Source organism: Antechinus flavipes, chromosome 4 (genome assembly GCF_016432865.1).
Source record: "Antechinus flavipes isolate AdamAnt ecotype Samford, QLD, Australia chromosome 4, AdamAnt_v2, whole genome shotgun sequence".
In the NCBI taxonomy this organism is placed as follows: Eukaryota; Metazoa; Chordata; class Mammalia; order Dasyuromorphia; family Dasyuridae; genus Antechinus; species Antechinus flavipes.
This window is the reverse complement of record NC_067401.1, coordinates 161,707,043-161,733,098: the sequence shown is the minus strand read 5'-3', so window position 1 is coordinate 161,733,098 and position 26,056 is coordinate 161,707,043. Positions and strand designations below refer to the sequence as shown.

Here is a 26,056-nt window from a genome sequence, read left to right as displayed (position 1 = left end):
ATTTGATAAATAGGAATTTTATAACAATAAAACAAAATTAAGGTTACTAATATTATTATCATTAAACGTACCATTCCTTCACAGAACAGTACCATCTTTCAACAACTATACTCTGCTAGCAAATAAATAATAACAGACTCAGTGCTCTTAATTGTGGGCTGCTCTCTATGAGGACTTATTGATTAATTGTGAAATTAAAATTTTGCTTCAAAGGCAGAGACTTCATTATTTTCTAAAGAAAAAAACTTGATGGAGAGAAAAGTAGAAAATAATAGAATACATATTGTCTTTTTTCCCCCAGAAAATGGAATATGATGAAAAGACCATCTAAAAATAAGAATTGTAATAATTGCTTTTTTTCCCCCTACAAGATTTTGATCACTAAATGAAAAAACCATACTGACAATTTCACTCTTTGAAATTGCTTTCAAATATACACTTATACTACTACCCCCAACTTTTAATAACCACAGGTTAAACAGATACTGAAAAAAAAAAAATTCAAAGAACTGGACCTACTCACTTAGACTCATCATAAGGCGTTTTACAGATACAGTAAAGCTTTGTGTCCTTCTTAGTTTCCTTTGAGGTAGTGGAAATCATTTTCTTTTTCTTGGATTTGGAAGCCGAAGACTCTTTCTCCTCATCTCTTTTTCTTTTCTGGGAAGATACAGGTATGGGCAATGTCGGAGTTGATGCGACATTGACCGAATGCTGTGGTGGAGGTGGTGGTGGTGGAGGTGGTGGAGTTGGTGGTGGAGGTGGTGGTGGTGGGGTTGCTACTGTAGATATAGCTGCAGCTGCTGCAGCTTGTGCTTTCTCCTTTTCTTTCCTAATTTTATTGAGGTCTTTCTTTAGTTCTTCCTATAGAAAATGAAACAAAACAAAAAAGTTCGTATGATTATTTGAAAAAGATAAGAGAAGACTCCATCCACAATTTTCTTTGATTCTAATGTTCAAATGTTTTGGTCAAGGAGGAAGAAAAGTCCCTTTTTTATATCCTCAATGTAATTTAAGCACATTTAAAACTACTGTAAGATTGTGAAATCATTAGAAAGAGAAAAATAGTATTAAAAAGCAAAAAGGTGGTTGGCAACATCTAAGTAATATAGACTATATGTCTAAAACTGGATTTACAGGATTCCCAAAGTCTTGATATCCAAGTTTTTGTGAGAAAAAATCTGAGTAAACTTAAAAGCTCCATGTAGGTCCTGATTCATGAGAGTAATGAATTCCTTGAAATAGCCATATTATCCTATCAAACAGCATATTTTTATTGAGTCGGAACTAATGGCTATATTTGACATAATTATAGCTTCAAACAGTATAAATTCAAATACAAACAGGGGATTCGTTATTTGTGCCAAGTGGGGACCTAACCTTATGGCTAAGGAAAGAGGACAATGTAACTTGGCAGTATTTTCTCTATTGACATGGTCTTTAGGCAAATATGAACAAGCTCTGCTTTCTATTCAGAAGCAATCCTAAAAACTATCTTATAAAGCAGATAGTGCCTCTTTTCCGAAATTATTCTGTATTTATTTGGTATATCCTTCTATGTATATATGTTATCTCTTCCAATAGAATGTAAATTTTTTAAGGATAGAGAATGTTTCATTTTGTCTTAGTATCTATAGGTTCCTCGATGGTACTTAGCAAATAGTAGGCACTTAATAAATGCTTGACTGATAACAAACCAGGATTATCATTAAATGAATTCAGAGAAACAAGATAAGTGAAGGTTATATTTCTGATCTAGGACTTAATATTATTAAATAAAGAGGTCTGACCAGTAATGTCATAAAAGCCAAGATATAACTATAAACTTTTATAATTAAATCTGTATAATTACTACAAATCCTAATAAAATGGATGTAAATATCATATATATTGATCACATAAATAGTTTGAAAGCATAAAGTACATCAATAGTATGTGAACAAAACAAATCAAATGTATCATAAATTTGACTCATCCAAAATAAATATACATCCTAGAACCAATATTAATTTTATTTCTTTGGGCTAGACTTATGTTTTCTTCAGGGTTCCCTCTATCTATGCAAATTAGCTGGTAATTTTAGCGTTTTAGTGAGCTGCACTGAAAGGTTAAATCATTTGTTCATGGTTTCCTAACCAGAGACAGCATTAAACCTAGGTCTTTATAATTATAAAGCTGGTCCTCTATCCATTACCCTCAAGCTATCTCTCACTTATTACTTAAAATGTTTAAATAAAAATTCTCTGAATTTGGAGAAGTGATTTGAATAGCACCTATCATTTAGCAAAATTTGAACTGATGTCTTATTTTTCTCTATCTGAAAAGTACAAAAAAAATGAAGCAGCAAAGGAGACTGAGAACTGGTCAGATGGAGAGAAGATCCAGGAAAGAACAGTGCCTGGGAGTGCTAAGGGAGAGGACAGTATTCAGAAAGCAATAATGAATAATGCTAATTTGCTTCTGAAAAGTCAAGAAGGAAGAAAATTCAGCTTTGTAAAACTAAAAAGCAATTTTGGAGAAAGAGGTGTCCGAAGAGAGGTAGAGATGGAATTTGCAGTGGAGGAGGCTGAATAAGTGAATAGTAGGCAGGTATATACTCTTTCTAGACATCTAGCAATGAAAGTGATGAAAGACATGATGAATGATAGCTTAAGGGAATGATAGCATTGAAGAAGAAAAAAATCTATTTTTAGGATAGTTGAGAATGTTTGTAGACCAAAAATTTCCCCTAATCCAGCCTGATGAAACTATCCTATATAGCAATGTTATTTTTAGTATATTCTATATATCCTCCACTAAAATCATATGAGCCTGGTGAAGATCTGCATGGATGAGGACCAGCTTATACAAACTGAATTTGCTATAGAGTAAAGACTTTATTTTTATTTCTTTTTTTTGGCCACAGCAATAAATAAGTTACTAAAAAGCTTCAATCTGTGTTGACACACACACACACACACACACACACACACACACACACAAACATATGCTTTTAAAGATCTCATAATAGGGATGTGATTTAATTTGTAAGAGGTCAAAATTTGGATTGATATTGATGAGGACTGAGGGTACCGAAGAAGAGGTTAGGCAGGAATAGGTGAGATTCAGCTATCCAAGGCAGGAGTTTGCAGCGAAGGAATTTCACTAAACCCAAAAGCTATGGTTAAAAAAGCTTTATTGTTAGAGACATAAAGAGGGATTCTCTTGGGAAGAATATTATTCTCAAGAGAGAAAGTGATTTGCAAAGGGTCATTTTCTGAAGATCCATTTTATGCACGAGTCTAAGAGAAGTCCTGAGTGGATATGAAATCTTGTTGGGGGAGGAGGGCAAGGGAGGTGTGGGGGGGGAGGAGGTCATGACTTCTTCCAAGAAAGCTTATCTTGCTCCAGAGGATGCAAGACAATTTGGCTTTGTAGATCAAAGGAGACATTTTGTTGGTGATTTTACATAATTTTACAGGGCTGACTCAGATCAAGCAGTTTTACTCTTATCAATATGGTAGCTACTTACAGCACTAGATGGCACAAAGGAAAGAATGGTGGACCTGGAGTCAGGAAGACTTGAATTCAAATTGGATTCATCTTCTTAATAGCTTTGCAATCATGAGCAACTCAATCAACCTTTAGTCTCATCCTGGATTTTCCAATCCATTAAATGGGGGTAATAGCACCTACCTTTCATCACTGTTGTGAGATTAAAATATTTATAAAATGCTTTGCAACCCTTAAAAAAAATGCTATATAAATGTTAGCTATATAGAGGATTTTACAAAATAACCATCTTTTTAATCTACCTATTATGTTTCTCTCCTCTGTTATCTTTTTACCTAGATTAAGAACAGCTGATAGGTGGGTGCTGAAAGCAAGAATAACATTACTTTGCTTTGGTGACTAAGGGTGTTTATGGGCCTATTGTATTGTGTCAGATGACATTGTTGATTCCTCTCTCTCATTCTCCACCCTTCCCCCCCCCACACACTATTCAATCTGCTGCCAAAGGCCTGTTATTTTTACTTTTGTAAGTCTCTCATATATACTTCTTTCCCCGGACACTGGCAACACTCTAGTATAGCCCTTAACACTTCACACCTGGATTTTTACAACAGCCTAATGGTGAGTTCTGCCTCAAATCTTTCACTATAATTTATCCCCTATTCAACTATCAAGGTAAGGCATGAAAGATGGATATTTTGATCAACAAACTCCACAGACTCACTGTTACCTCCAACATCAAATGTAAAATCTTCAAGTTGGTCTTCAAAGGCCTTCATAAACCACCACCTCTTTTGTTTCTTACTCATCCTTTTGACACTGGTCTTCTCCATGTTGTTCCTTGCACAATACCCTACATTTCCCACTGGCTGTTCCTTCTTTCCCTTTCCCTCCCTGTCTCCACTTCCTGGTTTCCTTCAAGTCCTTCATGTTCTGCAAGAAGTCTTTCCGGATCCCCCTTAATGCTAGTGTCTTCTCTCTGCTGATTAGCTCCAATGTATCCTGCTTATAACTTGTCTGTATAGAATGTTTTTCATGTTATTTCCCACAACTTTGAGGAATTGACTTGTCTTTCTTTGTATCCTCCCAGTCAGATTACCTAGCATTTAATAAATGTTTGCTGACTGATTGCTGCTTCAACTTTTTCCTTCTAAAGGTGTCCCCAAGATTCTGGTCTTCTCTCCTTTTTTCCTTCCCTGTCCCTAGGTGATCTTTTTAGTTTCCATAGGTTCAGTTATCATTTCTATACAAATAAGTCTCTGATGTATATTTCTAGCATTATTTTTTTCCATAAGTTTTATAAACTACCAGCCAGAATTCTCTACTTATATGTTCCATCTACACCTTAAATTCAAAAAGTTCAAAAAGAGCATTCATTATTTTATCTTCTAAAGCTTCTCTTTTTCATAAATTCTCTATTCTATTGCTGACCCCACTATCACAATCATCTAGACTTGAATCCCTGGAATCACCTTTTTCTTTTTCTCCATTCTTCATATTCAATGCATTACAAAATCTTAGTGATTCTATCTCCTACAATCTCTTTTGAATCAATTCTCTTTTCTAGCTCATCACCTCATACATGGGCTATTGTGGTAGCTATCTAACTGGAATCTCTGCTTTTAGTCATTTAATACTTTATGTCATCTGTCATATACCTACCAAAATAATCTTCCTAATATACCAGTCTATGTCAGTTTTTTTTTCAAATTCCTTAAATGTCCATAGGATCAAATACAAACTTCTTATCCAAAACACTTAAGATCTCTGCCATTTAGTTCCAACATAGTTTTTCAACCGTTCTTTCATGTATTCTAATTTCCAGCACAATACTACTAGATGATCCCTGAATATGTTCTTACACTGTGCTTATTTATGCAGGATATCCCTCATATTTACAATGTATTTCCTCCTTATTTTTACCTATTCAAATACTTTTCTTCTTTCAAGGTTCTGCTTAAGTATCACCTCTTTCATGAGACCTCTGCTCATCCTCCCAGGTGAAATTGATTTTTCTTTCCTAATTTTTAAAAGTACTTTGTTTATACGTCTTTGTTATCGCGTTCTATCTTGTATCATAGTTATGTACATGTCAGTCCTTCTATTAGACTGTAAGCTTATTAAGGGCAGGAATCAGGAGATTGCTCATTTTTGTCTTCCTCATCCTTAGCATACAATAGGCTCAATATTTGCTGACAATAAGAGAAAGGATTCATTCAGGTTCAAAGTAAAAGTGTCAATTTACTTTATACTAAATTGTTTGTCTCTAGACCAACAGAGGCTAAGATTATTTTGGAAGTCACAATACACAGACTTGATGAATGAGATAAAGTTTTCTGAAAAGAATGAAAAATGAATTTCCAAGATCTGTCTAAAATTATGGAAGATACTTACTTAGCTGATAAATCTGAGCAATGACCAAAGACAAAGTGACATTTTTTATCCTGTAAATTTTCACCTTGATCTTTCAAGAAGAAAAATTCACTAATAAATAAGCTTTTAGAATCATAATAAGGATATGATCTTAGGAACTGATGATGTATGAGCATTTAAGATGCAAGGCAAACAATCCTATTTCTTTTCTTTTCTGAGTCTAGAAAGATAAATACAACTAACAGTAATGCATATATCATTAGTCATTTAGGAGTTTTTATAAATTTAGAAGATAGTTTGATTTTTCCCCATAGATCAAAGGGGGAAAAAAGGTCATATATAGTAGGGAGGTATGAGGTTTAAATGATAGTCAAGGTAGAAAACAATCATTTTTTATCTTTGTAGTAACACCCAAAGGCAGGAAAGAAAATTCTACCAGAACCAGTTCAATTTTCACAATGTATAAGCTGTTAATGGTTGTATTTTGAACACACTACCATTTACATGTTTAATCAAATGTAATTCCTCAAATTTGACAGAATATATATTCATTCCAATAACACTGCAATTGCTTAAAACATTCTAGGAATGCCTTCAACATTGATATAGTAACGATGTAAGAAAAGTCAATTTGTTACTTTACAGTCATGACTTGTTTTTCACATTTAATACTATTACTTACAGCCAATCTAATTTTGATTTCTTTTTTGGAACAACAGCTTTTGCCTAGTTTAAAAAAATCAAATCCACCATCAAAGAGCAAAGATTTGCCATCAATAAGAATACTGAATAGAATGTGTCAAAGACTCTCAAAAGAATTCAGAATGTTCTGACCACTTCAAACAGAATAAACTTCTGACTTCAATAAAACAAACAAGATAATTTTGCAGAGTGGCTGAAAGTCACTGGAAATGCATAAGTTTTGGTTATGTTGATTAAAAATATAAAATTATTTATAACTATACCTCTTTAAAGACTTAAAAAGTTAATTTAAGGAAACAAATGTTAACAAAAAATTCAAGGTAATGATTTACAAGATGGATGGATATCTAACATAAAAGGAAAATGAAATCTCTTCCTACCTGCACTTCTATTTGAAGGTCTTTGTCTAGTAGTGCTCTCTTTTTCAATATTTCAGCTTTGAGTTGTTCTTTATGTTTGAAGAGTAGCGCAGATAGCTTGGTAGCATTTTGCTTGCTACGCTTCTGTTCCACACTTTCTTCCCGTTTCCGTTTCTTAGCTGCCTGTTTTTCTTCTTTATCTATCTTATCCAAAATAAACTTCATCACCTGGTTACAGACTATCATTCTAAGAAAAAATATACAAGGTACATAATGCTGAACTGATGATCTAATATAGCAAAAATGCCTAAAGTACTTTATGTGCTTATAGACAACATTACCTTAAAAATTAGATAAGGAAATATTTTAACATGTCTAAAAATGTTCTTCAATAAACCAAAGTTTACATTAACTCCAAATATCCAGTCTTTTTTTAAATTATTGCAACATTTGATCTTATTAGTTTATATTTTTAAAAAAAGTTCACAGAACATACAACGCAAGAGGAATGCAATGAATTTTAGTCCAAATATAGAAAATATACAAAAGCTATGGAATAATCAGAGTTTATTTCCTGATATGCTAGTTAAAAGGGAAGAAAAATGATTATTTTAAAAGAGTAACCTTTTCTAATATTATAAACATTTCTCCCTACCTCTGATTTTCTTCTCTTTCAGCTGGAGTCATAGTCTTTTTTTGTTTTAAATGTTCTATCACAGCATTATGTTTCATCACCACCTTGAAGACAGCAAAATTCAAAGAAATATTACATAACTTGTACTAGAAAGCTGAAGCACATCTTTTTAAAAAAGCAGACTTTTGTACAGATATATTTCATGTAAACATTAATTTATAAACATTTCAGCCTCTTCTCATATAAGTAAAGATTAAGGTTTAAAATTTTCCTGTTGAATAAAGCTAAAAAATCAAATTGCAGAAAATCTGATACTACTTTTTGAAGAATTATTCTCCAGTTTTATATATAAAAAAGTTACAATAAATTTTGCATTTAACATGTACCTTTGCAATAAGAGAAAATGTTTTTCAAGTTTAAAAGATCTAGCTACATCAAATTAAATTAAGTAAATATCCCAATCAAATGTCTGAAAAATGAAGGAAGAAGTTTCAAAAATACAAAGGAAAATGACATATTTGTTTTGTCTAGATATAGAATGTACTTTGTATCCAAAGAATCAGAGTGAGAGGTGATGTAGCATTGTATGGATTAGGTCCTGAAAAAGACCTGGGTTCCAATCTTGCTTCATTTACTTAGTAGCTGTATGACTCTGAGAAAGTCATGTGCCTTCTCTATATCTCTGTAAAATGAGAGGACTGGACTCAATGGCCTATTCCTAAGCTCTCTCTCATCTCTAAATCTAGGACCTCACATTATTTTGAGTGAAATTGATTAAATGTCTCTTAGAACCAGGCCCAGCTTAAGCCTCAATGGTCTATCTCCAGATAGCTTCTTTGAAAGCTGCACAAGTCTGGGAGGAGAGAAGAGGAGGAAGAGGAGAAAACAAGGAGAAGGAGAGAAGAGAAGGAGAAAGAAAAGGAGGAAGGGAGGGAAGGGAAGGAAGAAGAGATGGTGATCTGAGGAATAGGACAACTGAGAATGATTTATATATGTTTAGCATGCTCAGTCACAAAATACTCAATTTTCTATTATGTCTACTATCTTCAATTTCCCCATATTCCCATGATTTCCTTTAATTTCCAATACTTTGAATTTTTGTAGGGTAGAAACACATTTCCTAAAAAACTTTTGATTATTTTCCCTTCTTCATAACAAGGCTGTGAGGGAGGTAGTACAAGCATGATTATCTCTATTTTACAGATGAAAGAGAGTGTGACTTAGTGGACAGAATGCTAGTCTTGAAGTCAGGAATACCTATGTTCAAAATCTAACCTTTAACACTATTTGTGATTGTAGGCAAATTGTAGAACTTCTCTGAGACTCAGCCAACTCTAAAACTTGTCTGCTAAGGCAATCTGAGAAACAACAGATCCCTGATACACTGAGCAATAAGGAAACTGATGTTGAGACATTAAGTGACTTGTCTTTGGCCATACAGCTATCAGGTGGTAGAGATGAGATATGAATCCAGTTTTTACAACTGTTAAGTCCAGTTCTCTTCTCAATGAACCATGGTGTCTGTTTCTCCCAAACAGGTCAATAAGGGGTTTGGTTTTATATATATTACAGCTCCCCAGGAGGTCTCATTTTTGGAGTGTAATTTTTTTAGCTACCCTCTTAGCTTGGTTTAGTATGCTATAAACTGTTTATAGGAGATAAGGTAGCTTTTGCCAACATATTTACAAGTTTTAAAAGATTCAGAAACTCTTCTATGCTGGTTCAGCATATAATTATTAAAAAATGGGTTTATTATACTTGAACTAACTTTTTGAGACTGACAATGTTACTGCTCAAAAGCAAAAAACATAGAAAAACAACGACCTAAAAAATTTAACCTTAGACATCTTTTAAAGAAACTGGCATAAATGAAGAGATATCTAGCATAACAAAAGAACCACTTTTTTTTTTTTTTTAAACTTTTTAACTTCCACCTCAACCCAAGATCTCCATACTGAATCAGCTTGCCTTTCATTATAATTCTAAATTTTATCCTTGGGAGCACTCTTAACCAACTTCATCTTAGATCTCTTTTCCTTACATGATTCTTAAATCTTCTGGCATTCATAGAGATCTGCATTTCCTCAGAACAATCTGCCTCTCTGGCCATTCTTTCAAGTACTGATTTCATATTCTCTCCTAACGCACTCTCTTGAGTACTTCATCTGCTCCCATGGGTTCAATTTATCATATCTAAACAGATAACTCTCAGATCTATATCCTGCCCTCTTCTCTCTCTTTTGCTCTACTCTTCTATCATCAGTTTCCTGACTGGGAACAACCAAGTGCTTCATTTTTGTCTTCATATCCTACACTATGTCAAGCACACAGTTTGTTTCTTAATAAATCCTTGGTGATTGGGTATTTCTCACTCAATCTGTCCAAAATAGAACTCATAAATTATTTTTCTTTTTTAAAAAGTTAAGCAAAAACAATATAGTCCCTCGCCTGTTTTTAGGAAGGAGGTATATTTCTATTGCTTAGAAACTATCTTCTCTTAATAGAATTCCAGGCTTCCTTCACTCAATTTAAGTGTCACCTGGTTTCTATAGGAAGCTTTTTCCCAATCAAATTTACTTTGTATGTAATTTGAACTTACTTTTATAAAAACATATTTCCTCAACAGAATGTAAGCTCCTTCAGTGCAGGAATCATTTTCTTTCTTTATCTATATCTCTGGTACTGAATTTATAAGAGTTATTTAAAAAATGTTTATTGACTAACTGAATGTTAGGTCAAGAAGGCAAATAGAGTACAGAATTACTGATGCGCCACTGAATGTACAAAATCAAAGGAATGAATTATCTAGAAATATGTTTAAGTGAAATCTTAAAGTAGTAGCCTTTAGGTTATTTACAAAGGAAGGGAGTTGATCTTTAAGAGTTTTAAGTTTCTTTTAATGCTAAATCCTATGACATGATCATTCAGAGAGCAAAAACCAATAGCAAAGATCTATCTGGCTAAACAGAAATCTCATTCATTGAATAAAATGCTGCATAAGATGGGGGGAAAATTCCCTAGTTTTCTGTGATAATATATGTGTGTTACGAAAGTTTTACCCCCAACTTCTTCCTATCTTCCCCTTTGCCTTCACCTCCCATCCCACAAAAAAAGATAAGTGCATGTTAATAGAAAAAAAAATCCCTGTATTCCTAAAAAAAAAAAGACAAGACTGATTGATGTTCAGTGACAAAATTTGAGCCTTCCAATAAGAGATTTTAAGCAAAAAACCAAAAATACCTAAAGATGAACATAACAAGGGATTAAGACTAGCAAAATTCTTCTAATTAGGTAAAATCTTTGATCTTGTGGGTAAGTCTCCCTAGTAAATGGATAATGTAATGTGTAGCCAGGAAAGCCTGGGTTCTAGTCTACCTCTATCATGTAACTTGACTCTGGGTAATTAACTCGACCTTTTAGCTTAATATTAGAAGTTGAAGAGGAGATGCTGATTTTTGCTGGCAGAGGAAGTTTCTTTCCTTGGAAGATCCCTACACCACTAATCCAGTCCCTGTATTTATCATTCTTCAGTGAAACATTAAAAAACTTATGATTTATCTTTAGCATTATAAACATTATTCCAAAAATTTCATGTTGGAAGTAATAATTTGTAAAATAAAATAGCCTAAAAAATAAGGACAGAAAGTTTATTTTTTCTTTTAAACAGAAACTTATGGCTATGCTACTACTAGGTAAAAGAATAATAAACAACATGCATTTCCAACTTCATGAATAGAAAAATGAACAGAAATTCTTGTTTAGGAAAGTCAGGACTTATAGTCAAGAAAACTATGAAATCCAACCTTTTATTCACCTATGGAAAGTAGTCGATTCATAAACACAATTCTCACCTCACCCATGTCCCACTCTAGTTTTGTATGACTCTTTCATTGTACCTTTTTAAAAAAATTAATATTCACAGAGACAAGGCTTCCTAAAGATGACACTGAATGTCTGACTATCTTTTACAGCACTAACTGTACTTTCTTTCAGGACACCCTTCCTGGCCTATCACTTTCCCCTCTCCCCGCATTGCAGAACTAGTCCTGGAAAAAGAGTGAGGATACTGTCCTCCACTGCTAATTCCAGAATTGCCCTTGTAGCTACCTCCTCACCCACCTCTATTCCTTTGAGATTAGCTTACCAAATACAGATTCTATGGCAGTTCTCTCTCTCTCCCTATCTCAAAAGAATTCAGTATCTTTCCCACCTTTCTTAACAAATTCAGTACTTCCTTTTCCATCTCAACTCCTGTCTTTTTAATTAGGCGATAATTGTAGCACCTTAATCCTCCAATTTCTCAGTTTCCTCAACCCCAAAATTTACTCCTCTATTTCAACTCTGTTAGTAAATATAATAGGGGTATTAGTCATACTCTTGAGCTTATTATTACCCACAAGAGATCCACTTCTAAGAATAAAACCTTCCAATTCCTTCATATGATTGTAATATTATCATTCCATCTCTATGTCTTATTGCTATCCTAAACTTAGTCTTCTCCCTCACTTTTATACTTAGATCACCATATTTTAACTTCATTTTACTCCATTCCCTATTTTGATTGGAGAATTAAACAGTTTTATTAGACATTTTCTTCTACTCTCAAATTCCCTGCCTTCTTATCCTCACTAAAATTTAATTCTGAATTCCATCCATCAATCTCTTTCATTTGCTTCTATATATGTGCTATGAATGAAGTTGGAGGAAATGATACAACTAAGATGATTTGTCTGTTACAAATTTATGTTATCTATTTAACATATATAGGACTGCTTGCCATCTTGGGGGGGGGGGGGAGGAGGGAGGGAGGGGAAAAAAACGAAACATAAGTGATTGCAAGGGATAATGTCGTGTAAAAATTATCCTGGCATGGATTCTGTCAATACAAAGTTATTATTAAATAAAATAAAATTAAAAAAAAACAAAACAAAACAAATTTATGTTATCTATTCTCAATCAGTTTTCATTATGAAAGAGTAATTTTAAAAATCCTTTCCAACCGATTCTCTATCACATTCCCTACAAAAGCTGTTACAAATCTGCTCTTGTCACAAGCTTCCCGTACAATACTTCCACATATCCTCTAAACTGAAGACTTTATCTTACACTTTAATCAGAAAAGAATCCATTTGTCTTGTTTTCTCTTTTCCTATACCTGTATCTCAAAACCCTTTGACACCAACCTTTGTTCTTTCCTTCTTTTTACACAGGGTCTTCATTGATAATCATCCTTGGTCAAAGAGGTGAATTTTCTACAACTCTTTATGTATCTTTGATCCTATCCCATGTACTCTAGTAGATTTCCCTTAAAATTACCAACCCATTCTCAAATTCAAATAATTTCTTCCTTGCTTTCTATAAACATGCTCAAGTCAATCCAATTCTGAAAAAAGACACCATTACTTTATCTTGTTATTCCCTCAAGCTATTGCTTCATGACTTTCTTCCCTCCTAGTGAACCTCCTAGAAAAAGTATTTTTACTTTCTTCTCTCTTCATTTCTTGAGCCTCTGCTCATTACTCGACTCTAATTTCTCTCCCACATACGATGTTTTAAATGCTAAGCCATATGGTCTTTTCTCAATTCTTCTCAATCGCTAGATGTTATGAATACTCTCCTCTGAGAGAGGTTTTTTTTTTTTTTTTTTTTTAAACTTTTCTTGCTTCTTTTGCTGGCAGCCAAACTTCTGAGTCTTTCTTGCTTCTTTTTTTTTTTTTTCTTTCTTGCTTCTTTTGCTTGTAAGATTGTCCCCTCTTTTTGTTGATTAATCATTCATATCCTATCCATTTAAATCAAAACTTTGATTTAATTTGGGTGTACCCCAAGCCCTATTTTCTTTTCCCTACACTGATTTGGTAACTTCATCAACTCTCAGGAGCTCAATGACCAGTATTAAGTAGATGACTAGTAGATCTTTATATTTAGTCCTAGTCTTGTTCCTGAGCTTGTTACATATCTCCAAATACTTATTGCACATAATTCATTATCTTTTCTCCTAAAAGCATTCCTTTAATAGGATTACTTACTTCTGTCTAGGGCACATTCAACCTTCCAGGCACCTAAATTCTAAATCTCAGTATTATCCTCAACAATGTCACATTTCCTCTTAGTTATTTAATATATCTTTTATACCCACTTATATACATACATATTGTGTCCTTTGACAGAATATAAGTTCCCTGAGGGCAGGAACTTTGCAATAGGAGGAAGCAATTCAGTTTGCCTTTCACTAATCCACTGAAGAAGAAAACAGCAAACCACTCCAATATCTTTGCCCATGAGTGGTATAGTCTATAGGATAATGAAGAATCATGACTAAAAATGAGTGAACAACAACTACTAACTTTAGGCAACCATAAAAAGTGATTTGGGATAGGGGGGAGGAGGTAGAAAGGCCAGGGGAAAGGGAAAATGAGTCTCCTTAATTCTCTGAGGCTGGAAGTACAGTGGCCACTCGTGGGTTCAATCCCATTGATAATTAGTATGGAAACTTTGATTTGCTTTGTTTCTCATGAGGGTTAATTTCCCTCTTTTGGTAGCCTGGTAGCCCACAATTCTCATTCTTGAAGGCTGAATTTAGTGCAGACTACTGACAGGTTCTAGACCTATTTTATCTCAGAACTCTCAAGCTCAAATAATACTCAAGCTTCTACTCTCCCCATTAATAAAATTATATGTATGTGCTACTGTCTGGCAATGAATACTGAATTTGGGATTCTTAGGAACAGATTTTTCAGAAAACAAAATATTTCTAGAGTTGGTTCTTGAAGTTTTTAATGGTCCCAAGATGAAAAAAACAAGCCAGGGAGAGGAATGAACTTGAAAATGCTCGGGCAATTCAAGTAGACATAGATAGGATGCAAAGTATACCACTGAATCAATCCTTTTAAGAGCCATGGAAGAACTGAAACAATGGGGGTTTGGCGATAAAATGGTATTTTCCTCTGTTTTTCAAAAATTCTGTTGGCTCCCACCCATCTTTTTTCTTCCCCTAATTTTAGTTTTTTTTTTTTTTAAGCTTAGTTTAATGCTTTGCATCTTTCTATTTACTATCTTCTTATGCTAAATTTATAAAGATAAAAATCACATGAGAAAAAAAAAATCTGGTCTTGTGAAATGGACAATTTCGGCAAATCAGATGAGGTTTTAGACACAAAAAAATTCTATAAATGCTTTAGGATCAGCTTAGCTAAGGAAGCTGATACTTATTAAGTAAAATGATTTCATGGCATTTAAATGGACTTACCTTATTCAGAAGACATTTCAGTAAGACTGCTTTGTATTTGTGCAAGACAATTAGAACTCTGTAAAAATTCTATTTCAATGTCTCACTGAAGTATTTAGGTGACCTTTGATTCTTGAAAGCTAAATCAATAGAGCACAAATTCTGGTAGTACCTGATAATCTAGAAAGAATTTTTTTGTACAAGCTTGGCAATAAACTGTGTATCTGTTGTCCAATCAAAAACTACATTTGTTAAGACTCATAAGTTTGGCTACCAGGTGATGAATGATTTTTGGCCATAATAACTCATGAAGACCAAATAAAATAGAACCAAGAGAACTATCATTAAATATAGAATTTTATTATTTTTCTATCTCTCTATGCATACATGCACACACATACTACTATAATGTAAATAAAAACAATTCTAAAAAAATTTAGAATTCAGATTAAATGCAAAGCCTATCTAGGCTTCAGAAGACAAATTATGATATATTCTTGGTAGGGAGGAAGTAGATTAGAGGTATGGAATAAGGCAAATATTTATCATTTGTGGATGACAGAACTTTTTTGTTTTTGTTAGGGAGGGTTTTGTGGTGGTGGTGGTGGATTTTTGAGGAAAATTAAAAGGATATAAAAATAAAAAGTATCAATAAAGTATTTTTAAAAGATATGACTAAAAATCTAAGTAACTTTTTAAAAAGATGCTTGGTGGAGATACAGGCTTCAGCAAGACAAATTTAAACTATCTCAAAATGAAACGAGAGAGGATATGAACTGGTTTCTAGCCACCTAAGCAGTACAATAAACAAAGAAGGTTGGAGCTGGAGTCAGAAAGACCTAAATTCAAATTCTACTTTAGGCACTTGTTAGTTGTATGATATTAAACAACTCACTTAATCTTTGTCTGCCTCAGTTTCCTTTTCTGTAAAATAAGGCTAATAATAGCACTTACTTCTTAAAATTGTTGAGAATAAAATATTTGTAAAGAATTTTAAACATCTTATGTCTCTTAAAACCAAAATTCAACCTTAAAGTCCTTTATTAATACTAATCAATAAAATGTTATATTATATATATTGTACAAATCTCTTCTTTTAAATCATCCATCATCTTAATCTCTTAAAAATGAAGCAGTTATTTCCTGATAATACTGAATGTGCATATCTAGGCATGGTTGCAAACAGTAACAGGCATGTTTGCTTTTTTTAGGTAATTCAGCAGCTCACGCGAGGTTAAAACATCTTCTATTTCAAAATGTTTTAGGAAAAGTTGATCCTAATAACGCTGATACATTTAATCTCAAGAATATAATATTACAGGACTATAATTCATACCAGTTTCTTTAAAAATGAAAGAGGAAAAAAAGAAAGGAAAAGAAAGGAAGAAAGAAAAACAAGTAAACACTTGTGACTCTACCTGTTTTTGGATAATTTCACTTTGATTAGAAGCTTGGAGGGTATGTTCACGTTTAATTTCTATCTGCTGCTGTTTTTTCTTTTGTTGTTGTTCCCTGAGTTGTTGAACCCTCTGCAACTGTTCTTGTACACTGGCTGCTTGGACGGTGACCACATTCTGGATCTGGTGAGCCTGTACAGGGCTGGTCTGCTGAATCTGAATAGGTAACTGAAGTTTGATTTGCCCAGGAACAACACCCTGCTGAGCCTGTATCTGAGCCACAACATGTGATTGAATTTGAGAGAGAACCTGGACTTGTTGTTGTAGCTGAGGCACAGTAATGACTTGTGTTTGTGGCTGTTGGATTTGTAGCTGAGGTCGGGATGGGGAGGTTACAGTAACTTGATTCAAAGTTTGTGTTGTTGGGAGGGTCTGTATGGAAGATTGAAGCTGGGGCTGTGATGGCTGCTGTACTTGGGACTGAATCTGAACCGAAGTATGTGGCTGAATTTGAACTGGCTGTGAAGCTGTTGTCTGCGCTGGGGCTTGACATACAGTGGGTCCATTAGATGAAGCTGGTGGAAGTACTCGAGTTTGAGGTGGGCTTTGGACTCGAACTGGAGACTGCCCTTGGACCTGGCTTTGAGACTGACATTGTATTGTGACTTGAGTCTTATTTGAATGTGTTGGGACAGGCTGTGCTTCAGAAGTGACAGGGGATGAAGCTGTTGCTTGGGTTTGGACTTCAGTGTGATTCTGAGCCTCAGGCTGAGCTTGTGGTTGGGGCTGAGCTTGGCTGGGGGACTGGGGCTGAGTCTGAGTTGGGGTCTGGGTCTGAGCTGAAGATTGAACGGTCTGAGGTGGGGCTTGTGGCTGACTCTGACTTGGTGGCTGAGCTGGTGGTAGGGCTTGAATGGGCTGAGGTTGGGTCTGAGCTGTCTGTGTGGTTTGTTTCTGCTCAGTTGTAGCTGTGAAAAATAAAAGACCAAACATTTCCATTATTCTAGGCCACATATCTACAGACAATATTAACTTTAAAAAGGTATTTCTAAAGTAGAGAACTCTCACTTTTGGTTTTAAGAGCTATCATTTTTACTTAATTTGTAAGATGTGCAGGTAGCAATTTTAAATATTTTATATGTTACCTGATGTTGAGGTGGAAACTGTCGTCGTGGTGCTTGCTGCTGTAGCTGTCGTAGGCAAAGGGGTGAAAAGAAATCGTTGAATTGTACCATTTGGCATTGCAGCTTGCATTAATTGTTGGCCTGGGCCTGGAATTACTGTTACTCCTTGAGGGATCAGCTGTAGTTGTCCAGTAGTTTGCCCCTGTCCTTGAATTACTACAGTCAAACCCTGACTGCCACCCTATGAAAAAAAGGCATCATATAAATGTATATTGTTCAAAGAACAGGTTAACATGTTGATCATTTAGGTTAATGGTATTTTTTGTCATGAAAAATTCAAACTGAGGGTAGCTGGGTAGATACTGTGTTAGTGGGGAACTTTAAGAGGAAAACAAGATGAACACAAAATGCTTAAAACTATCAGCATCACATTTCCACACATAAATAAATAAATAAATAAAAATATAAAAATTTTCATACTGGAAAAGCTCAAATAAGATATATCATATGACTCAGATTAAAGACATGGAATTCAAAACGCCAAATCCACAAAGAAAGTAAACATACTAGCTCCAGCAAGTATTCAATAATGATTATATATCAAAGACTATGGACTAAATAACTGTCGTATAACCATCTCTTTATCCTAAAATTCAGCAATCTTACATTTTTTACCTCATTTTACATCACAGAAAAATGAAAAAGAAGAAAGACGAAAGAAGAGGAGAAGGAGGAAGAGGAGAAGGAAGAAGAAGAAAGAAGAAGAAAGGACAAAGAAGGGACTTCTGCACAATATAGATGATTAAATCTATGCACTAAAGTGCACAGATTTTAATTGTAAGAGAACTAAGCAAGCTCTCATTTGGAACCAGTTTAAAGGTATTTTACAATCAATTTTTATTAGGTTTACTTAGGTTTTTAAGACCATGATAAATTTTAAATTACAAAGAGAGTAAGGAGAGGGAAAGGACCACGAAAAGCAGATAATCTAATAGCAGCAGAAAGATAGTTGACAGCAGTGGGAAGCAGAAATAATATAAAAAGTAGACATAAGAAATTAAAAAACAGCAGTGGGGACATTAAAATAAGGATAAATGGCCCAGCCCTATAAATTTTAATAGCATATCACTATTCCAGCAGAGTACAATTTTGACCCAGGATCATAAAGAAAGTGTTAAATTATGTTCAGTGTATCATGGTTAAGTATGGCAAAGAGAACAATGCATTTCAGAAAATTTGTTTTTAACAATACTAGAAAACTACTGCTTTGACTCAACCATCTTTTGCCATGCTCTTACTGCTATCAAAACTTGCTTTATCTTCTGGGGCTTTATCTTTTTAACTGATGAGAGTACCCTCTCTCTACCCAGCCTTGGGAGTAAGTAGAGTCAATATTCTTCCCTGTAAGGGGGCTTTGGACCAGTATTCTCACAGTTAGACATCAATCCTTTCTAGGTGTTGTTTCTCTCTCCATAAAAATGTAAAATCATCGAAAACAAGAACTGATGATTCTCTTTTGTTTTATCATACCCGGTACTTGGTATTGTTCATAAACTTCTCTTCAATTATTATATAAAGTGATGATGATCAATAAAATTTAGCTAAACTATATAAATTTTGGAATGTTTAGAACACATGCTGTTTTAAAAGTCTATCTTGATGACAAAATGTGGTAACTTTTGAATTAATTATCTGAAGAGGCAAACAATTATTTCTATTCTAGAATTAGGAATTGTGGGCAAAGGGATTGACATTTTTTGAGGGGGATATTCCATATATGTATTTACTTAGTTCCTACATACAAAATTCCCTGGATTTAAGGAATATACTGTTGCTATTATCATCATATCATCATCATTTTACCATATTATACTACTGCTGCTGCTACTACTACAACCAGTGTAACTCGAAATGAAATTCTATACCACTTAAAAGGTCCATAAGGTCCCACACATATCCCTTCCTCTCAGCCTTCTGATGCAGATACTCTACAAATGAGAAAACCTCAGCTTATAGAGAAAAAAGCTGGCATGGTGTAATAAGCATGCCACCTGGGGCCAAGAGGTTGAGGCCTGATGGTGTTCTCTAGAGTAATAACATATAAGGCACATTTAAAGACTTCATAAAGTCACTGACATTATTTACCTGGCCTTGTGTTAATTGAGTGAGCTGAGCCATTGTAAGTTTCACTTGTCCTTGTTGAGGCCGAGGAGGCTGTGGGGTGGAAGATGGAGGTTGTATATGTGGAACAGGTGCTCCTGATGTCACTACCTTTTGTCCTGAGCTTGAAGATGCTGCACTAGGAGTAGACACTGCAGTAGAAACAGGTTGCCCCCTGATGATTTGGGTCACTACCTGTTGAGTCTGACCTGTAGAAACAACATAACATTAAGGATGCTAGAAATACACTCTGAGAATTCTATTATTGTAAGACCATTCCACTAATTAGATTATTACAGTCATTTCAATCTTCAAATAAGATGAATATATATCATTCACTAAGTTATGCAACTAGTGTCTCAACTGGATTCCAACATGCCAACTTCCCATTTAACTGCTTAATTCATTTAAAGTTTCTCTCTCTCCACCAACTATTGTGTACAATCAGTGTCTATACATCTAGGAATGAGGAAACATTCTCCATAGGGCCCATTTAGCCAATTCAAACACATTTTCAATATAATTTTCTTATGGCACCCTAGGCCCCCATTTCTTATTCTTAAAAAAAAAAAAAAATCTTTTGATTGACCTTGTTTTATATTCTACCTTCATATTATCCCCCTCTCCAGTTAACCATCTCTTGTAACAAAGAATAAGACAAAAAAAATCAGTTCCACCAAACTCATCAGCACAACAAATGTATCTGAAATATGCCATTAGGCTAACACTTGGGCCCTTTTGCCACCAACACTGTCTTGATACTGTACTATCTGAGCCAGCAGTTATAGGGGAGTGGACTTCTAGAATTCCTACTCCAGGCCTAAAATCTCTCCAGTGAGTATAAACTTTCAAGGCCTTATCTCAGACAAGATTAGATTATGCTTCCTATTCCATTCCGCTGTCCAACCATAAAAACTTGTTATTTGCCTAGATGTTGCATGCACATTTCCACCTCTCTCACTCCCCCTTTCCACGGTTAGGTTTTCCTATGAAAACTTTTCTCCCATGGAAAACCTTGTTTCCTATGGAAACAGTCATCAAATAGTAACAATGCTTTTGGAAAGTGAGTGTGAGTTGACTCACCATGAGGTCACCATCTCTATCATTCCTCAGACCAAGACTCTATTCCCTAGCTGCCAACAAATCTATATATGTTTTTTTCCTCATTTAAGAATGTCTCTGTTTCTCAAGGGCAGATTAACTTTCTGTATTCATCTTTACAGTGACTAGACAAAATTAAGTGTTTAACAAATGCTTTGTACATTCATAAGATATATAAACCCAAATTTCTGTGAAAGCAGCTGCATTTCTCAACTTTTCTCTGAAGTCAAGTCATTCATTATTAAAGTTATATAGTTTCTTATGCTCAAAAAGTTATCAAACTGTGCATACCCTTTGATCCAGCAGTGTTTCTACTGGGCTTATACCCCAAAGAGATACTAAAGAAAGGAAAGGGACCTGTATGTGCCAAAATGTTTGTGGCAGCCCTGTTTATAGTGGCTAAAAGCTGGAAAATGAAAGGATGTCCATCAATTGGAGAATGGTTGAGTAAATTGTGGTATATGAATGTTATGGAATATTATTGTTCTGTAAGGAATGATCAGCAGGATGAATACAGAGAGGACTGGCAAGACTTACATGAACTGATGCTGAGTGAAATGAGCAGAACCAGGAGATCATTATATACCTCAACAATGATACTGTTTGAGGATGTATTCTGATGGAAGTGTATCTCTTCGATAAAGAGAGCCTTAATTGATCAAAGATGGACAGAAGCAGCTACACCCAGAGAAAGAACACTGGGAAATGGATATAAACTGCTTGCATTTTTGTTTTTCTTCCCGGGTTATTTATACCTTCTGAATTCAATTCTCCCTGTGCAACAAGAAAACTGTTCGGTTCTGCACACATATATTGTATCTAGGATATACTGCAACCCATTCAACATGTAAAGGACTGCTTGCCATCTGGGGGAAGGGGTGGAGGGAGGGAGGGGAAAAATCGGAACAGAAGTGAATGCAAGGGATAATGCTGTAAAAAATTACCCTGGCATGCGTTCTATCAATAAAAACTTATTAAAAAAAATAAATAAAGTTATATAGTTTCTTTCTTTCTTTTTTTTTTTTTTGGTCCGTCCCATTTCTATTGTACTAATTGTGTAATGATACTGGCAGGTCACAGGGCATATAAACAGTTTAATGATTTGAGTACTGCTTTCCATAATGGTTGAGTTAATTCAAAGTTCTAACAGTCTTTTCTTTCACAGATTCCCTATACTATTGTCACTTTTCTTTTTTGTTGTCTTTACCAATCAGACAAGTGTGAGGTGGACCCTCAAATTTGCTTGAATTTTCATTGTTCGATATAAGTAATATTGCCCATTTTTTCATGATTGCTGAGAACTTTCCTTTCGTCTTTATGAAACTGCCAGTTTATATTCTCTCACCCCTTTACCTAGAAGGTTCTAATTCTGGTTCTTTCTCATTAGCACCAATTTCCTATATATCTTAGGTATAAGCCTTTTTTCAGAAAAATTAACTAAAAACTTTTTTCTCTAGTTAACTCTTCTCCCCTTTTAAATTTATGGAATAAACACTTCCATTAACATAGTAATAATAATAAAAATGATTGTTTAAAAAAAATGATTGCACATAAAACTGCAAACCTATTTTATGCAACTTGCTATTCCTTTTAAATATATAACAAAATTATTATGTACATTTCTTTTATTCTTTTATTTTCCCCTCTATCCCACCCCCACCCCTGGCCCTAGAGATGGCTACAATTAGACACACACACACACACACACACACACACACACACACACAATTATTTTATACCTACTTCTATTTATTAGTTCTTTTTCTATATACAAACAGTGTTTCTTCATCTGTCCTTTATTTTTAATTTATTTATAACAGCCAAAATGACTGTGTTACTCAAAGTCATTCTTAAAACAATACTGCTGTATACAATGTTCTCTTTGCTCTGCTCACTTCACTCTTCAAGGACTGATTTTACTTCTGCAGCATTTCTTGAATATCCCCTCTTCTTTTCTCTGACGCTGACACTACTCTAGTGTAGGTTCTCACAATCTCATGCCTTGATTATTCAAATAGCCTGTTGATAAGTCTGTTTGCCTCAAGTCTCTCCCCTCTCCAATCTATCATACATTCAGTAACCAAAGTCATTTTCCTAAAGTGCAGGTCTGATCTTGTCCCAACAAACTCTAATGACACCTTACTGCCTACAAGAGCAAATACAAAATTCTTTTTGGCATTCAAAGCCCTTCATAATCTAGACCCCTCTTATCTTTCTTACATGTTATTCCCCAATACATATTCTTTGATGTAGTAACACGTTTCACAAACAAGATACTCCATCTCTTGGTTTCAGATATTTTCACACCTGTCTTCCCTGCCTGGAATGCTCTCGTTTCTCCCCTCCAACTGCAGACCTCCTAGATTCCTTTAAAATAAAAGCCTACCTTTCACAGGAAAGCTTCCTTAACATCTTGATTCCAGTGCCCTCTCTCTGTTAATTATTTCTTATTGATGCTATATAAACCCTTGTATAAAAATCCTGCATAAAGTTCCTACCTTGTACATTATTTGTCTCCCCCATTAGACTGTAATCTCTTTAGGATAAATACTGTCTTTTGTCTTTGTGTGTATGTGTGTGTGTTTATATATTTATCCCCAGAACTTAGTGCAGTGCCTAGTACATAGTAGATAATTAATAAGTTTTTATTGCTTTTAGTATTTGAAATAGTGGGAATTCCTGACTTTTTCAAACATTATCCTTCTGTGTTCATTTGCTTGTGGATTTTATATATTTGTTCTCTTCAAGTGAACTGTTTTTCTAATTTTTTTTCTGTTGTTGCTGCTGTTCAGTCATGTCTGACTTTTTGTAACCCCATATGGGGTTTTTCTTAGTGAAGACATAGAATAGTTTGCCATTTTCTTCTCCAGCCCATTTTACAGATAATGAAACTGAGACAAAGAGTTAAATGACTTGCCCAGAAGCACATACTACTAAATGTCTGAGCCTAGCTCTCTATCCATTGTGCCAACTAGTTGACCCTTTTCTATTTTTAAGTGAATGCTAAATAGTTCTGACGATTACTGTTTTGTAATATAGTTTGAGATATTAGGTCCTATTAATTTCCACTTTCTAAAGTGGGAATCTCCCCTTGAGATTTCTTGACCTTTTGTTCCTCCATATGAACATCATAATTTTTCTAGTTCTATACAGTAACCTCTTCAGTTAGTATGGCCCTGAATGTGTAAATTAATTTGCTTATTACTTCCATTTTTATTATATTAGCATGGTGCAACCAAGAATAATCACTGTATCTTTAATGTTTTGTAGTTGTATTTATATAGTTCCTGTGTGTGTCTTGCAAGCTGGATTCTCAAATATTTTATATGTTTTACAGATAACGTGAATGGAATTTCTTTTTCTCTTCCTGTTGGTAATATACAGAAAAGTTGATTTTGGGGGGGGAAAGAGTAAGTTTATTCTATATCCTACCGTTTTAGTCAATAACTATTTCAGTTAATTTTTTAGTATATTCTCACTAAATAAACATTGATATCATCTGCAAAACTGATAATCCTATTAACTCTTTGTCTTTGCATATTTCCTAAATTTCTTTTAGTTTTAAGACTATAGTATTTCTAGAGCTATAATAACTAATAATTTTATAACAAGAGTTATAATAAATAATTGTGGTGATAATAGATATCCTTGTTTTACCCATGACCTTACAGTAAAGGTCTCTACTATTTTTCCTTTACAAATAATGCTAGCTCTTGGTATCAGAGATCTATTTACCACGTTAATGGAGTCTATTTAATCTTTTGCTTAAATTTCTTTCTTTCTTTTTTTTTTTTAAATATAAAGAGATATTGCATTTTGTCAAAATGTTTTTTCTCCATCTATTTATATATGCACATGATTTTTATGATTCTTATTTGTCTTATAAGAGCATTTCTTCATTATGCAAAGACAAGTGATTGTGAATTTAAATCTGGCCTGACACTTACTGAGTAACCCTGGAGAAGAAACTTAATTCTGTCTCAGTTTCTTCATCTGTAAAACAAGTTGGAGAAGGAAATGGAAGACCAGCTCCTAGGTTTTTTGAATCAATTTGGCTTTCAATTTTATTTTTTCTTTTGATTTTTTCCAGACTATTTATTTTGTGGGATTAGGTTTTTAGAGTCATAAATTCCCCTTTCCCAACCTTGGACTGCTTTGGTTACATTCCAAAATTTTTGTTATGTGGTTTCGCTGATGTTATTTAGTTTAATTAAATCATGTTGTTTCTATGAATTGTTCTTTGTTTTAGGATTATTCAGTTTCCATTTAAATTTCAAAATCTCTTTGCTGGTTCTAATTTTTATTGTTCAATAAGTGAGGAAAAATATTTTTAATATTTCCATCTTTCCATACTTTGGGGTTTTGTGCAGCAAATTTTGTAAATGTACTGTGTGCAGCTGAAAAATATGTGTATTTCATTCAGCAATTACCAAAGAGTTGCCCTTTTTAACTTTTCTTAAATTCTATCAGATTTCTAATTAGCTTTTGATTAGACCTGTTTAGGCCTTTTAAAAAAAGCACATCAAGGTTACCCTCTTATAGTTTTGCTGTTTATTTCTTCCTGTAATTTGATTATTTCTCCCTTGTAGTACTTCAGTATTATGTCATTTAGTACATATATGTATGGTTAATATTTTATCATCTGTATACATAAATATACATTTATGTATACTGTAATTTCCCGTATGTCTTTTAAGGAAGTTTTTTTTAACTCTTTACTTGTCTGAGATTGTGGCTTCTTTTGCTTTTTAAAATTCACTTGATGTATAATGAATTTTCTTTCAGCCTTTTATTTTAACTGTGAATCTTTATGTTTCAAGTATGTTTTTTGTAAACAAAATATTACTGGATTTTCCTTTCTAATACACTGTTTCCTCCTCTGCTTTTTGGCTGAGTTCATCACATTCAAATTAGTTATGACTGCTGATTGTATATTCTCTTCCCCTCTACTATCATAAAGTTATTGTATTTTCCTTTTTTCCTTCTACCAGCTTTACAAAGAAAAAAGAGATATTATGATAAAAGGCTGTGATTAATAGTAATAACAGAAATGGTGTGTTTTTACTTCTCTTGTGTTATTGAACCCAAACCCTGAACTGATTGTTTTACTCTGTTTTAATCTCCTTGTTTATGATTATGGTGACTGCTCCCACCAATATAATCTTTTATATCACCCCCTCCTCTTTTTTTGCAGCCTATTTTGTCTTTAACATATTTCTGTTTTAAACTTTTTGTGTGTGCACGTGCATGTGTAATTCTCTTTACTTGATTTAACAGAAAGTAAGCTTTTAGGATGTTCCCCTGCCCATTCTTCCATATTTCTCTATTCTTTTCTCTGGCACTCCATTTATAAATGAATTAGTCATTTTCTCCTCCTTTCTTCCTTGGTATATTCATTTTACTTCCCCCCCCCCTTTTTTCTTAAAACCACAATAGAATAAAACCAAACACAAGCCCTTCTATGACCTTGGAAATAATAGGGTTTCAAA

General features: G+C 34.1%; 1 protein-coding gene across 9 annotated transcripts in view; it reads right to left on the bottom strand.

Annotated features, from left to right (window-relative positions):
* The window catches only part of BPTF (bromodomain PHD finger transcription factor), a 171,289-nt gene that overhangs the window by 15,779 nt on the left and 129,454 nt on the right, over positions 1-26,056 (bottom strand). For all 9 annotated transcript variants that reach the window (XM_051995268.1, XM_051995264.1, XM_051995270.1 and 6 more), the window contains 6 exons: positions 19,452-19,675; positions 17,328-17,547; positions 16,204-17,150; positions 7,582-7,664; positions 6,948-7,173; positions 524-864 (listed from right to left, as the gene is read on the bottom strand). In XM_051995268.1, the coding sequence (XP_051851228.1) occupies positions 524-864; positions 6,948-7,173; positions 7,582-7,664; positions 16,204-17,150; positions 17,328-17,547; positions 19,452-19,675 (2,041 nt within the window). The remainder of the gene's footprint in view (positions 1-523; positions 865-6,947; positions 7,174-7,581; positions 7,665-16,203; positions 17,151-17,327; positions 17,548-19,451; positions 19,676-26,056) is intronic.